The sequence below is a fragment of the Triticum aestivum genome, chromosome 1D (assembly GCF_018294505.1).
Source record: "Triticum aestivum cultivar Chinese Spring chromosome 1D, IWGSC CS RefSeq v2.1, whole genome shotgun sequence".
NCBI lineage: Eukaryota > Viridiplantae > Streptophyta > Magnoliopsida > Poales > Poaceae > Triticum > Triticum aestivum.
In genome coordinates, this window is record NC_057796.1 from 405,362,656 (window position 1) to 405,378,779 (window position 16,124).

Genomic DNA, 16,124 nt, shown 5'->3' on the forward strand with positions numbered 1-16,124 from the left:
CAGGCCACCCCATATCCGCCCCAGCCAAGGTTGTCAGAATCGCGATTTTGAATCGGATCGGAGCTCCGATGGTAGGATCGCATATCATAGAATCTTCACTATCATGATCGTAGAATCGTATAACAGGATCGCGATTCTGACAACCTTGGCCCCAGCTTTGAGCTGGATATGAAGGGTGCCAGTCAGCTCGGGCGTTTCAGGCCGGTTTGAGGCGCTCGTCTGGATTGCTTTTCTTTTGACCGGTCACTGGCCAGGCCGTCCGCCTGAGCCACCCCATATCCGCCCCAAAGTTGGCTGGATATGAGGGATGCCGGTCAGCCCGGGCGTTTGAGAATGGTTTGAGGTGCCCGTCTAGATCGCTTCTTTTTTATCCGGCCGTCTGTCCGGGTGCCGGTCAGCGCGGGCTTTTCAGACCGGTTTGAGGAGCCCGTTGGATCATTTTTTGACCGGGGCTGGGCCACCCCATATCCGCCTCAGATTTGGGCTGGATAGGAGGGGTGGCAGTGAGCACCGGCATTTAAGGCCGGATTGAGACGTATGTCTTGATCGTTTTTTTATTACCGGCCAGTGACCAGACCATACGCCCAGGTGTTGAGGCGCCCGTCTCTATATGCTCTTAGTATACATTTTTTTTTTCTCCCCACATAACACTTTAGATTCTTTAACGAGCTAAGTGGTCCAGCCTAAAATGTCATAAATTGTGAGTTTTTTTCATATGGCTCAACGGCAAATTCAACCAGGTGCTCCGCTTCAACAACCGTGGAAACGCTTCCACCTGATGCGAGCGTTGAAAGGTGTATCGTTTCCTATTTCCAATAGCGTGTTGGTAACTTGGGGAAGGGGAATATTACTGTCTAAACCATTTTTTGCCTTCCCTAACATACAATAAAATTTGCAGACCATGCAATGCCCCCTGCACAGCATTTCCAGTTGATCACGTTGTTTCGGGATGGAAAATGTACTTTGCACATGAAATCAACACAAGAGATAGCAATTCAGAAGACACACTGACAAACTATGCCAAGACAAGTCAATACTACAATGTATCAAGTCTGTCGGAGTGGCGGGTACAGAGTACAGAGCGGACATAGTAAAACCATGATGGGCAAACAAACAGCGCCACGGACAATTTAACACCCACGAAAACAATCTGATAGCTAGCTCTTTGACAGAGAGCTTTATCTTTCCAAAACACCCACATTATCTGTCAAGACTATATAGTTTATAATACGTAAAGGCAGTATTAGTCCGAATATCCAGCTTATCCAGATCCATAGAAGCCCCTGCCGAGATGCTTCAAGCCTATATATCAGGAAATTACAGACAGGTGGTTAGTTGCAGAAATCAAACGAGCAAAAGAAGCCAAAGAGAGTAAAACTAAGTAGCAACAATAGAAGAGAAAATGCACAGGCGGGGCATTTTCATATACTAAAGCTGCCAGGTACAGTTTATTTCTATGTTCCAGGTGGCAGCTTGGGAAATCATGTGTGTTTGCACTAATTCAAAACCATCAATTGTTCGTAAAGTATCAAATGGACCTAGTTGCCATAAGTATGGATGTTCAATCATTTGATCAAATAACAAGGCACATAGTAAGGCCAGCTTACGCACCTTGTTGGCAATGTTGTTGGACAGCCAGTCAAGCCCCTCGTACAACCCCTCTCCAGAGGTAGCACATGTGCTCTGGATGTACCTGAAATGATTATCAAAACATAAGATCAAAGCACATGTAGCAAATAGAGTCATTATGGAAAAAGGCCATAAAATATACTCCCTCCGTTCCAAAATAGATGACCCAACTTTGTACTAAAGTTAGTACAAAATTGGGTCATCTATTCTGGAACGGAGGGAGTATGTTGGATGCTGCCAAATGAGTAATTTACTTGATTGCTTAATTTGTGTAACAATAATAGTACCACCTCAAGACAATGCTATACACAGACGCAAGCGTTTCATGTTTTTGTTCCTTCCAATACATAGAAATGTACTTATACGAAATAGGCATGTTATTGAAGAAACGGAAATCAATCGTAAAAATATGGCGCAACGGTGCACAAACTTTCATTCACCATAGATTAGAAACCATACCAGTGTCGCTGGCGCAGAGAATGCAGGCCAAGCTTGTCAGTGATTTCAGCAGCGTTCATGGCATTAGGAAGATCTTGCTTGTTTGCAAACACCAGCAGCACAGCATCACGCAGCTCATCCTATAACAATAATACAGCATTGCCATCATTAATAATTGTGTCACTGAAATGATGATAAGAGCTAAACTTCCACAAGGCAGCATCTTTACTAATATGGTTATTATGGTAAGTAATAGACAAGAGATTACATCCAATAGGTATCCGACAACCTAGTGAAGGAATCTACAAAACATAAGCCACTTATGAATTTAAATAGTGGTCTATGTGTTGACATTGGTTTATTCCCTGTGGTGATACCTCATTCAGCATCCGGTGAAGCTCATCTCTTGCCTCAACAACACGCTCTCTGTCATTGCTGTCCACGACAAAAATGAGACCCTGGGTGTTCTGGAAGTAGTGCCTCCACAGGGGCCTGATCTGTATTGAGCAAGTGCATAAAACATTAGGTGACAAGCACACAAGGAAAATAGATCACGTCATGAAGATAGAAATATTCAATACAACACGATGGCATGTTCCAAATTCCAATTAGAAGATGAAGTTAACAGCAATTCAAAGAAGGCATGCACCTCAGTGTAATTTCAATTGCGCAACTGCTATATAAATGACTAAACTAGGGTACATGTGGCCAAACAAAAACTATTGGCCTTTAGGAACTTTGCTTACCTTGTCCTGACCCCCGACATCCCAAACGGTGAAACTAATGTTCTTGTACTCTACAGTTTCGACATTAAACCCTGCAGATTCAAAAACATTCAGATTTCATCAGCATATGTAGACAGTGATGTCAAAGTAGCAGAGTAAAGATCTAGAACATGAACATGGTCAAAATCCTTGATAAAATCAACATTTAAAAAATAAGCATCTGAACACACAGCAACAGCATGAGATGCATATCTCTGTTAATAGAAAAATAACAGGCATGTCAAGGTCAAACACCAGTGGTTATGCTGCTCATGAGTTGGACACTTTGGAATGAATGATTCAGCGTTCGCTAGGAGTCGTGGTTACTAAACATAGTTGTTTTCATCCAATATAAGCAACAATCAAAATGACATGAGTTAGTGTTATACTGTTATCACTAATCACTATCACTATAACAGTGCTGACACGCCTTGATCTGTAATCACTATGACAGTGCTGACACGCCTGAATCTGTGTGGTCACTATGATAGAGCTAACACACCTGGATCTGTGTGATCACAATTACAGTGTAAACAGTCTATCCTGCCTTGACTGAACTCCCAAGCTCAATTATCAAACTGAACTTGGTGATATGCAAAACAATTAGCAGACAACTTGCAATCTTAAACATGAATGGTTTGTCTTTGATTAGGCTTCTTTTGGACAACAACTTGTTGCTTTTCAAATATAAAAGTTTTAATGTACGTACAAATAACATGGCGCGTGAAGTTCATTTACAGAAAGTAGCACATACATAAGCTACCAAAATAAGATACAAATGAGACATATAATCAACTCGAGATGAGCTTCAAGTTAATCTTCATTGTCAAAAGCATTAATGTTATTCCTAAGGCAGGCTAGACCGTTTTTGCACTAAATTGGTCTCTAACTTGCTTACCATGGAACACCCATTACATTCACACGGTCCTAAGCTAAAGCTGCCACAACATATTGAGACTATATTTACAAAGTAACAACAAGATAAACAACATGCTGCAACAGAAAATTTGCGTAGAAGTGGGCTTACCGATTGTGGGGATGGTGGTGACGATCTCTCCGAGCTTGAGCTTGTAGAGGATGGTGGTCTTACCAGCCGCATCGAGACCGACCATGAGGATCCTCATCTCCTTCTTGGCGAAGAGCCGGCTGAACAGCTTCGTGAACGTGAGCCCCATCTCCGCTCCTGTGCTGAAACCAAACGAGACAAATTTAAGGCCAAGGCGTCAACCCCATAGATCCACACAGACACAGGCTCGTTATAAGAATTACTGGTATTAAAAAAAACTCTAGAATCGAAGCCACCCAACTAGATCTACGAGATCTGATGCGAGCAGCAACCAGATCCGCTGCACTGCGCACGAACAGCGCCAAACCGGACCAGATTCGCGACCAACTCGCGCGGGAATCGTGCCGGATTCCCGAGCACCCGCGTGAGAACAAAGCTGGGCCGACCGAAGCCGGTCAATCGCGGCAGATTCCTCAAATCACACCGTCAAAAAACCGACCGCATCTACCGGACACCGACAGGATGATGAATGAGATCGAACACCCCCGATCCACAGGAACTACGCAGATTGAACATGATCACGGCAACATCAAAATAAGATCACGAATCGGCCGACCGAACAACCGATCGGATCAGAGATGGAGCCGCATCGAGCGCGAGGAGGATCGACGGGGGAAGGTGAGAGATCCGGCGAATGGTGGTTACCGAGATCGCGGCGCCTGCTGTCCTGTGCGCGCGCTGGGCTCGGTGATCTCCTCTTCTCTTCCTTTGCCCTCCTCGCGCCGGGTTCCTCCCTGGTTCGGGATCGGTGGCAGGAGGAGGAGAGAAATGGAGGAGAGAGAGGGAGGCCGAGATGGCCGCACACGAGGAAGTCTATATAGGGAGGTGCTTGGAGGGTCACCGGCAGGTGGGGCCGGATTTCTTCGTGGAAGGCGCATAGAACTGGCAGGCAGCGTGGGCCAGCTGGTGCGTGGGTCCATCTGTGTGCGGTGCCATTAACTTGGGCGGTAAATGTGGACCGTGTCCATCGAGAATCAGGTGGTAGAAAAGAGAGGTGATTCAATTTCTCTTTTGACATTACAGATTTTTCGTGCTACTAGTAAATATGTACGTGCAACGCATGTGTAATCTTAATCTGGCTTGAAGATATACCTAAATTTTTTTTTAGAAAAGTAGTATCAAAAGAAATAGTTTGTGTAAGCACCACCAGCGGCAGGTCCATCTCTTCCTTCAAATGGATTGAAAATTATACTAATCCAAGTAGTTAATGGTATATGCAAGTGAACAGGGGAGGGGGCACATACCTTGTCCTCAGGCAGAAATCCAAACATCTAAGCACAATCCATTGAAATCAGCACACCTGATCCACTACCCAGCTGCTACCAAAAATTCCATATCACTATGTAACCTCTAGTTGTTTCATAGCGCACGTTGGCAATGCTTAATAACTGCTGAATGTGTGCATAGAAGGCTGCTTTTGGTTTAGTTTTACGAATCCTGATTTGGGTTCAATTTTTAGTGCATACAGGCTGCTTTTCTGTTCAGTGAAACGTGAATCAATCTTCTCCGGAAGAAATGAAGAAAGCAGAGATGAAAGACCTCTGGCCCGGCGGCTACGTGTTTGACGGCGACGTGTCCCCTGATGGCGGCGCTGACGACCTAGGCCCGACAGAGAGGGACGGGCAGACGGTCCAGACAGTGTCCATGATGATCCGACGGCCCGACGCCAACGGACGGCCATGCGGTGTCCCTGACAGGTCCGACGGCGATGGGCGGTCCAGGCAGCGCCTCCGACGCGCCCCCACCGGTCAGCCAGGCGGTCTAGGCGGTGTCCCCGACAACTGGCGTCCTTGAAGTTGCGGCAGCGTCGCTGCAACGACCGAGGCCACGCAAAGGCGATGGGTAGAGGCGGCATGGAGATGTGAGGGGCGGCGTCCTTGAAGCTGTTGCGAGTTGAGGCGATGGGGGCGGCGTCCTTGAAGCTGTTGCGAGTTGAGGCGATGGGGGCGGCGTGCGTCGCTGAAGCGAGGTGATGGGGCGGCGCTGTGGGGCGGTTCACTGTGGCAGTTTCCTTTCATGTGAAAGGGTACGTAAGAAAGGGGATCGGGAAGAGAAAGGATTGATTAGCAGTAAACGCGTTTAGCGCTAAACGTGTTTAGTTGCTCACCATTAGGACAATAAGGATTGTCGGATTAACGCTAATGGATGGCCGAGATCTATTGGATCTGCCTCACTGGGTCTTTTTATATTTCATTTATATTTCATGCTACTAGGTAGGTATGTGCCTGAGAGTTGTCATGGAGACCAAATATCTTTTTATAACACAATAACAAGAATAGTACTATGGTTTAGTTATAAAGTAGTACCCCACCAATAAAGGAGTACAAAATAGTATGGCTTGGTTATAAAGTATAAATTTCCTGCCATTTTTTCGAGAAAAATTCCATTCTATTCATCTTTAATCTTGGTCGTACAACAAACATCAGAAATAATAAAAATTACATCTCGATACATAGACCACCTAGTGACGACTACAAGCACTGAAGCGAGCCGAAGGCACGCCGCCGTCATTGCCTCTCCCTTGCTGGAGTCGGGCAAAACTTGTTGTAGTAGACAGTCGGTAAGTCGTCGTGGTAAGGCCTCAAAGGACCAGCGCAGCAGAACAGCAACTGCCGCCGATGAAGAGTAGCGTAGATCAGAAAGATCCAACCTGAAAACACATCAACATAGACGAACTACGACTAGATCCGAGCAAATCCACCAAGGACAAATCCGCAGGAGACACACCTCCTGACATTTCTTAAACTAACAAATCCCTCATCCCTTTGTCTCCTCTCTAAGGAAAGGCGCCTAGGGTTTCTGCCTTCCGTCAGCGGCGCCGCCGCCTATCTGCCACGTCTCATGTGGCCTTAGGGCCATGGGTGCGCGATGGATCCTGGCCCTTGCCGACGGGATGGCTCCGTTTTTAGGTGCTCCTTCAAGTTTTGTTAGGGTTTGTGTCCTGCTCAGGAAAACGAGATGGCGGCGGCTTCTTGTCGACTACGAAGGTGTCTGTGATGAATTCGTCAATCTTGAAATGATGTGCGGACTCAGTCTCTCGGGGGTTCTCATAGGGGTAGGACGTGTGTGTGCACGTTCATAGAGGTGATTGTATGTGCGTATATATGAGCACATGCGTATGTATGAGCATCTGTGTATGTTCTGTGTTAAAAAATGATTGATTGAATTTATTCAAAAAAAGATTGACTCAGTTTATAAATAAAACCGGATAAAAAAGATGCACTGGGGCCTGGTGCGAATGATCGTACGCTTCAGGACGCTCCCGCGAGCGAACAACACTGTTTTGAGCTGGGAAGCTCCCTCGAGCGAATGATGCCCCTTTTTTGGAGGGGGTATAGGGTTTTTATTTAATGGTCATAGGTTTACAATCGATAGCAACAAGCTTCGTAACACATGTAGGGGTGGTTAAGCTAGCTGTTATCCCCGCTACACCAAAAGTGTGTTAAGCAATCCGCAACCCTATTTTGTTAATGAGAATTTTTAAGAGAAAAAACCTTATCTTCCATCGAGTGTTTGATCTCGGCAATCAACTGGCCATAATTTGATTTGTCCAAAGACTTGTCTGTAATCTCCGATAAAGAAGTGGAGCAATCAAATGGCTATAAGCTAATTTGTCCAAAGATCTATATGTAATTGCGGATAAAGCAATGGAGCAATCAACTGGCCATAATTTGATTTATCGAACGATCTGCCAATCTTGTGCTGGATTACAACATATCTCATGTGTGGGCATTATTTGACCAATATCTGGTGGATGTAATAAGCAACATAGTTGAACCTAAAGCAAAACGTTGGTATTCACTTTGATGGATTTGATGCCTCACATCGATTTTGTGACAATTCTAGTAACCCTATGGGTGATATGGTTTGCACGCCGGAAGGCCATTCATGAACAGGTATTTCAAAGCCTTCATGCAACAGACCAATTCATCATGTGATATCTAAAGATTTGGAAGCTTCCAAACCAAAGAAACTGATGAACCATCAAGTGGAGATTATCGAATCGAGGAGAATTTGTTGGACTCCACCATCTAGGTTCACAAAACTCAAGGTGGACTGGGTGTTGTCAAGATCTTCGAACATTGGCTTTTTTGGTGTTGTTTGCAGAGACTCGGAAGGTACATATCTAGGAGCGTCCAACATTAATTGTCAAGATGTGATTGAACCTGCAACACTAGAAGCATTTGTGTGTTGTGAAGCCCTGGCCTTAGCAAAGGATTTATCTTTGAGCAATATAGTGGTTACATCAGACTACAAAAAAGTGATTCAAGACATCAATCAAGCAGCTCGAGGGAAGCATGCAAGTATCTTCTAAGAAATCCTCATGACTACAAGGGAGTTCCAATCCTGCTCCTTCATCTCTGAGGGACGGGAGTCCAATATCGAGACACATAGCCTCGCCAAGTTCGCTCTAAATCTTTCTGTTGGTAGACATATTTGGCTTAGTCAGCCCCGTTATATTCAATGTATTGTTATGAACTCTTTGAGTGGTCAATAAAGTGAGCGAGTTTGTCCTAAAAATCAGACTAGAGTAATACTAATAAGGTAGTCCGATGGATCGCCAAACCAATACATTCCATTATCGCATGTATCTCAGCCTCCAGAGCATCATTGCAGTAGTAGAGACATTTATATATCCCAAAAATCACGGAGCCCTCATCATCTCCACATATCATATCAGGCCCCCCGAACCATTCACTTGACAAAAGGAGCCATTGACAGGCAATGTCATCCTACCAGGAGGGAGTGGCCATGGCTATGACGGTGGCTCTGATAGGCCACTTCGGTGGCTGCTGCTCCACGAACACCTGTCAGGACCCCGATCCTAAGTCACACCGATCTAGCATGTAACACATCATATCACTTTGCAGCCTCACGCACGGTATTCCCACGGGTGCCACCTTACCTGGACCGGGACCGTTTGCGCCTTCTGGCTCACGTATATGATAGTGTCGCTAGCATCCATATGACAGAGAACCCGGGCTGACATGACTAGTCGTGAACCCAAAGTGGCACTAACTTACAGGGACATGCATACATGACCCGACAACGAACGTGTCGGTCATCAGCGAGTGAATCCGGGCTGTAGCAGCTGGGCTAATAGGACTCCGGAGAATCCGGGCTATAGCAGCCTAACAGGACTCCGGTAGACACCGCGTGACATTTCCCCGAAGGGACAGACACAGGAACGAAGAAGGACACATGCCGGCCAGCCTAAGTGTTCTGGAGCAGTAGCAAGCTACCATGGCTCAGTGGAAGCACTAGGAGACATTTCCCGGTAAGAGAGGCTACCAAGGATAAATAACTAGGTTGTCGGATCCCACATATACCAAGCATTTCAAATCATACACACAATATGCTCGATATGTGCAAATACAACATGGCATCACAACAAAACTCTATAACTCAAAGTATTTATTCATTAGGCTCCGAAGAGCAAGATATTACAAACATGGGTCTGATGACCCAGCATTCAAGTCATACAAGCAACAAACACATGCGGAAGCTTAACTTGTCTGAGTACAGACAACTACAAATGAAAAAAACACTGAGAAGCCTGACTATCTACAAGACCCTGCCGAGGGCACAAGATCGTAGCTGAGGTAACAAGCTAAACGTCGAAGTCCACGCGGAACTACTAGCGAGACTGAAGTCTCTCTGCAAAAACATAAATTAAGCAAACGTGAGTACAAATGTACCCAGCAATACTTACATCAGAACTAGCTACATATGCATCAGTATCAACAAAGGGGGTGGTGGAGTTTGACTGCAGCAAGCCAGCTTTGACTCGGTGACTATCCTGTACTACGACTGCAAGTAACTCTTTTGAGGTGGCGCACACGAGTCCACATATTCACCATATCAATACACCACTATGGATCCGCTCCCGTCTCCCTACGAGAAGGCCATCCATAGCACTCACGCTTATCTTGCACATTTTAGAGTATCCACTTTCACTTGTCTATGAACTGTACAAGCAACCCAGAAGTCCTTTACCGCGGACGCGGCTATTCGAATAGATGATGTTAACCCTGCAGGGGTGTACCTCTTCACACACACTCTCGCCACTTACCACCATGTACACGTCGTGTATCTCGGCAACCTTCAAGCGGAAGCCTGGCGAGGGAGTCGTCCATGACCTGACTAACCACGCAAGTCTCTAGTCCAGGTTTATCGCCTATTCGGGTTCCATCTGCAAGGAGATCCGGCCGGGGTGTCGCTCACGGCCCCAAACGATGTGTACAGGGTTCCTAAGCCCACCAAACGGGAGACGCTTGGTATACCCGACCACGGTGCCTAGTCTGTCCCAAGCCCACCTGTACCGGGTGCCACTTGGTAGACTACTAACACTACCTACAAACACCAGAAACTAGTTGCAACTCCTGGACAAAGATCGAGGCGATTAATAAGCCGAGAGGGGTCGAGTTACCGGAACCCAATGTGTGGTAGTAACTGTTCATGGATCACAGACACAGAACTCGGTTCCTGAGGACGGTTTCAATGAGACAACCCACCATGTGCTCCTACATGGCCTCTCACTGCTACCTTTACCAAATCGTGTTCACACACTTAGCTCTCAACAGTAGGACATGTTCACAACTTTCCAATTCATCCCCAGTGAATCAGACCTGACACAACTCTAAGCAATAGCAGGCATGACAAACAAGCATGAATGAGTAGGCACATCAAGGCTCAAACAACTCCTACTCATGCTAGTGGGTTTCATCTATTTACTGTGGCAATGACAGGTCATGCAGAGGAAAGGGGTTCAACTACCGCAACATGTAACAGTTGAATCGCTGTTGTCCTAATGCAGTAAAAGAGAGCAGGAGCGAGAGAGTGGGATTGTATCGGAATGAACAAGGGGGTTTTGCTTGCCTGGCACTTCTGAAGATGATATAGCTCTTCATCGGTGTCATCGAACTCATCATCGAAACATACGTCTACTGAGGGGGGAACAACCACCGGCAACAGAGAAAGAACACAATCAATGCAATGCAACAATATGATGCATGATCATGACGTGGCAATATGTTGTTGATTGACCTAATGCAACTAGCAACGAGTTAAATGAAGTTGGTTTGAACTCAAGGTTCAAAATCAAACTCCATAAGTGGTTAGTTAAATGCCATTCATTTGATTGGTCCAATTCAGCAACTTTAAGTTGCTCCAACATGCATGAAAATGGTATAGATGGAAAGATTGAATTTTCTGATTATTTTTCATATGTAAATTATTTCATTTGGAGTTATAGATTAATTTCTATGAATTTTTGAAGTTTAGGACATTTTCTGGAATTTCCTGGATTAAAATAAATCCAGAAAATAGCTTATTGCGTCAGCACTACGTCATGATGACGTCAGCAGGTCAACAGGGCCGGTCCAGGTCAACTGACCAGTGGACCCCGTGTGTCAGTAACTAAACTAAACTAACTAGGTTTAGTTAACACTAATCTAGGTTAGTTAGAAGGGCGGCCCCACCTGTCATTGAGCCAGGGGAGGTCAAACCCTTGGTCAAACGAGTCAATTTCGCCGGCGACTCGACGCTGGCGAAGCCAGACGCGGCGGCGAGGTGCGGGATTCCTCCTCCGGCGACCAAATGGCCGATGGAGGGCATCTACGTGACGCGGTACTCATCCGCGTCGAGTGGTGTAGGTGGTTGGGCCTGGGGTGGTCGGAGTCATCGCCGACGTTGACCTTGGCGGTCGCCGGAGCTCGGGTGAGCTCGGGGTCGACGCTACGGTGGGCGGAGCAGCTCGTGCGGGGCTCCTACATGCTCTACGCGGCCGGGGGAGGAAGCTGAGCACGACGGCCGGACCGTTAGGTGGCCGGAGACACGGCGGCGGCGAGCACATGCGGCGGTGCGTGCGGGCGAGCAAGGTGCGGTGGCTACGACGCACGAGAGCGAGAATGGAGAGGGAGAGAAAGGTCAGTGGCTCACGGCGAGTCAGACGAGCGTCTCGGTGGGCTCGGGGAAGGGCTGGAGCAGTCGGAACGGCAGCAACGATCTCGGATGCCCGAGGTTGAAGACGAGGCCGTAGCGGCGTTCGGAGGCGTCTGACGACGCGTGGCTCGGCGGAGAGGACGAGGACGGCGCTGCGGTTCTTCCTGACGCGTCGGCAAGGCGAGTGGTGGACGATGGCCGTGGTGGACAAAGACGGCGGCGGCCGGCTGTGGCGATGTAGAGGCGAGGGAGAGAGCAGGGGGGAGTGGGGGTGTTGGATGGATCGGGACGGCTCCGGGGCGTTCATCCACGCGTCCAGAGGCTCGGCGGCAAGCAGGAGGAGGCGTGGCGCCTCGCGCGCGCGTGCGCTGTCCCGCCTCTGCCTACTGGCAGAGGTTAGGGATGACTGGCACCAGGCCAGGTGGGCTGGGCCAGCACAGGTGAGGCCCAGGTGAGCATCCCTCCCTCTCCGATTTCTAATTTGTTTATGTTTTCTATTTATCTGGAACTATTTTGGCTTTAGTAAAAATACTAAAGCATTTTGTAAAATCCTGAAATAATTTGTGGACACTCCCTGGATTAATCCAGTGGCCCACATTTAGTTTCAGAATTATTTGAGCACTTTAAATATTTATAGTAATTAAATGCTCAAATTCAAATACATAATGATTTAAATCAAAAATCCAGAGATGACCTAGAAATATGTTCATCATTTTTGGCAGAGGTTTTCACCTTTATCAGAAATCATGAACATTTTCAAAGGGCATTTTGGGTTCATTGAAGATTATTTTAGGTTGAACCTATTTGAATTTCATTTGATGCTAGGGTTTAACAGTCCCCAATTCAAGTTTAAATGAAATTTATACATGATGCAGCAACCAAGCTAGTCCAAGTGCATAGCAAGGCTAGGGATGTGACAGCACCGGTGTCAGAGCTGGATCCTGCAGATCCCCCGGTAGTGTATACTAGCTAGGCGACTTGGCTGGATGGTGACAAAAGTAAGGATTTACCCAGGTATAGTCTCTTACGGAGGAGATAATACCCTACTCCTGCTGCTCATATATTGCGTTGGGATGTGTACAAAGTACATGTAAAGTGCCAGGGATTGTATGTTGTGTATGTGTTTCATCAACTAGCCCAACGTTAGCTTATATAAGATATCGACAGACTAGGATTACATGAGTCCTAGTCGACATAGTAGAGAGGAGTCCTCCATGGATCTGGCTTCATTGTCTTGAACGACAATGACTCCACAGTCTTCTAGTAGAATGCCATGGGCCGCCCAACGTGGCCCAGGGCAGAACCGACATAGGGGTCCTCAAGCCGGCCCACCAGGCCAATAGACGACATGGCGAGGGACCCCTGGGCTGTTACACCGTCAGAAGCCCCTAAGTCAGTATTCAACCTTGGCTGCACCTCAGATAGCTCAGAATTGTGCCTCGTCTTCAGTTCGCCGAGGTTGAAGCCAATTTCCCCCTGATAGTATCGGCTTGCAGTCGACCTCCACCCGTCGGACTACACAAGAAGTGGAATAGATCACCTCGACCTTGACCTGTTGACGAAGACAGCTGATACGTCTCCAACATATCTATAACTTTTATTGTTCCATGCTATTATATTATCAATCTTGGATGTTTTATATACACTTTCAATCAATTATATATCATTTTTTGGGACTAACCTATTAACTTAGTGCCCAGTGCCAGTTGTTGGTTTTTGCTTGTTTTTGGTCTCGCAGAATATCAGTACCAAACAGAGTCCAAATGCCACGAAACTTTTTGGAGATTTTTTTGGACAAAAGAGACACTAGAAGCTTCGGGAGAAGACCAGACGATAGACCATGGGCCCACAAGGCACCAGGGCACGGGTAGGCACGCCCCTAGTGTGTTGTGGGGCCCACATGGCTCCGTTTGACCTAACTCCGCCTCTATAAATTCGCTAAAATCGTGAAACCAACAGAGGAGTCCACGAAATACTTTTTCCGCCGCCGCAAGTTCCAAAACCACGAGATCCCATCTGGAGGCCTTTTCCGGCACTCTGTCGGAGGGGGATTCAGTCACGGTGGGGGCTCTTCATCATCTTTGCTGCCCTTCGATGATGCGTGAGTAGTTTACCATGGACCTATGGGTCCATAGTTAGCAGCTAGATGGCTTCTTCTCTCTATTTGATTTCCAATACAATGTTCTCCTCGGTGTTCTTGGAGATCTATTCGATGTAATGACTTTTTGCGATGTGTTTGTTGGGAACCGATGAATTGTGAGTTTATGATCAGATCTATCCATGAATATTATTTGAGTTTTCTCTGAACTCTTATATGCATGATTGTTATAGCCCCATATTTATTCTCCAATTTATTGTTTTGGTTTGGCCAACCAGATTGATTTATCTTGCCATGGGAAGAGGTGATTTGTAATGGGTTCGATCTTGCGGTGCTCAATCCCAGTGACAGAAAGGGACATGACACGCATGCATTGTTGCTATTAAGGGTAAAAAGATGGGATTTATTTCATACATGAGTTTATCTTGTCTACATCATGTCATCTTGCTTAAGGCGTTACTCCGTTCTTCTATGAACTTAATACACTAGATGCATGCTGGATAGCGGTCGATGTGTGGAGTAATAGTAGTAGATGCAGTATTGTTTCGGTCTATTTGTCTCGGACGTGATTGTCGGTGTCAAAACCGGCGGATCTCGGGTAGGGGCTCCCGAACTGTGCGTCTAGGATCAATGGTAACAGGAGACGGGGGACACGATGTTTACCTAGGTTCGGGCCCTCTCTATGGAGGTAATACCCTACTTCCTGCTTGATTGATCTTGATGAATATGAGTATTACAAGAGTTGATCTACCACGAGATCGTAATGGCTAAACCCTAAAAGTCTAGCCTATATGACTATGGTAATGTGTATATCCTTTCCGGACTAACCCCTCCGGTTTATATAGACACTGGGGGATCTAGGGTTTACAGAGAGTCGGTTACATAAGAAGGAATCTTCATAATCGGTTGCCAAGCTTGCCTTCCACGCCAAGTAGAGTCCAATCCGGACACGGGTACAGCCTTCAGCCTTCATGTCTTCACAACCCATCAGTCCGGCCCAATGGATAATAGGCCGGACGCCCGAGGACCCCTTAGTCCAGGACTCCCTCGGTAGCCCCTGAACCTGGCTTCAATGACGAGGAGTCCGGTGCGCGGATTGTCTTCGGCGTTGCAAGGCGGGTTCCCCCTTTTTCCGAACTCCAAGATAGTCTTCGGATGCGATGATAGTATCCGGACCTGTTACACTCACCATACACAACCGCAGAGAGAATATATTTTTACACGAGTCTAATCTGCTGACAGCTTTTTACAACATGACATCACGTCTGTCCGGTCATAATTTCGAACCTTTTTCGTCTGCCGCTCCATGTTTTGTCGCGGTTGCCATTGGCACATCTTGTCGAAGCAGAGATCGTGTCCCCTTATTGCGGGATTCTCATCAATGCGGGCGTGGGTAATCCAACCGTGTCGTTTACATAGGCCTTGGGAATAGGCGAGTTTCGAGGCGAATGAGGAGGCGTTTAATATTTGCTGCCTTTATAAGGGGATAAGAATTCCCCCTTCCTCTCTCACGCCCTCTCTCTGTCTCCGTCTTCCCAATCTCAAGCTCCAGCGCCCAAGCTCTCATCTCCTTTCCACTCAAGCAACCATGTCCGGATCCGGAGGTCAGGGCAAGTGGATGGTCTCCTCCGTCAAGGAGGAGGACATTACTGAGCTTCGGGCGGCCGGATATCTGGCGAAGGAGATCGCCCACCGTCTGCCGGCCGAGGGACAGGTCGTCCCCACGCCGAAGCCCACCGAGAGGGTAGTCTTCATCCCCATTTCTTCTGTGGGCTGGGGTTTCCACTCCACCCTTTCGTCCGCGGGCTGATGTATTACTACGGGATAGATTTCCATGATCTGTCCCCGAATTCCTTCCTCAACATCTCGGCGTTTTATCGTCGTGTGTGAGGCCTTCTTCCGCATCCAACCCCACTTCGGGCTGTGGCTCAAAGTCTTCAACGTGAAGCCGAAGGTGGTGGATGGCCAGCACGCGGAGTGCGGAGGAGCCATGGTGAGCAAGCTGTCCAACGTCTCCTGGCCCAAAGGTACTTTTGTGGACACAGTAAAGGAGTGGCAGAAGCAGTGGTTCTACATCACAGAACCTCGCGGCACCACCTGGGCCGCAGCTGCTGAATTCCGCTCTGGCGCTCCTATGCGACTCACCTCCTGGGTCGAGAAGAGTCCGGACTGGTGTTCACCTGAC

At 47.2% G+C, this 16,124-nt stretch overlaps 1 protein-coding gene across 2 annotated transcripts; it reads right to left on the reverse strand.

Annotated features, from left to right (window-relative positions):
* Window positions 1-1,016: 1,016 nt before the first annotated feature.
* On the reverse strand, window positions 1,017-4,805 carry LOC123182413 (ADP-ribosylation factor 2). Of its 2 annotated transcripts, none has more exons than XM_044594966.1 (7): window positions 4,543-4,805; window positions 3,859-4,019; window positions 2,814-2,884; window positions 2,445-2,564; window positions 2,089-2,207; window positions 1,612-1,693; window positions 1,017-1,302 (listed from the first exon to the last, which is right to left on the reverse strand). In XM_044594966.1, the coding sequence occupies exons 1-7, from the start codon at window positions 4,773-4,775 to the stop codon at window positions 1,297-1,299; spliced, it is 792 nt and encodes a 263-aa protein (XP_044450901.1). In that variant the 5' UTR covers window positions 4,776-4,805; the 3' UTR covers window positions 1,017-1,296. The 2 variants fall into 2 exon arrangements, with proteins under 2 accessions (XP_044450901.1, XP_044450902.1); XM_044594967.1 differs by having other exon boundaries at window positions 3,859-4,014; window positions 4,543-4,752.
* Between the last annotated feature and the right edge of the window lie 11,319 nt (window positions 4,806-16,124).

Excerpts from the sequence above, each read along its gene's own strand:
- LOC123182413 (XM_044594966.1), bottom strand. The coding sequence starts at position 4,775 with ATGCGCCTTCCACGAAGAAATCCGGCCCCACCTGCCGGTGACCCTCCA. Across the intron at positions 4,020-4,542 it reads CAGCAGGCGCCGCGATCTCG|CACAGGAGCGGAGATGGGGC; the intron begins GTAACCACCATT and ends GTTTGGTTTCAG. Across the intron at positions 2,885-3,858 it reads CACCACCATCCCCACAATCG|GGTTTAATGTCGAAACTGTA; the intron begins GTAAGCCCACTT and ends TTGAATCTGCAG.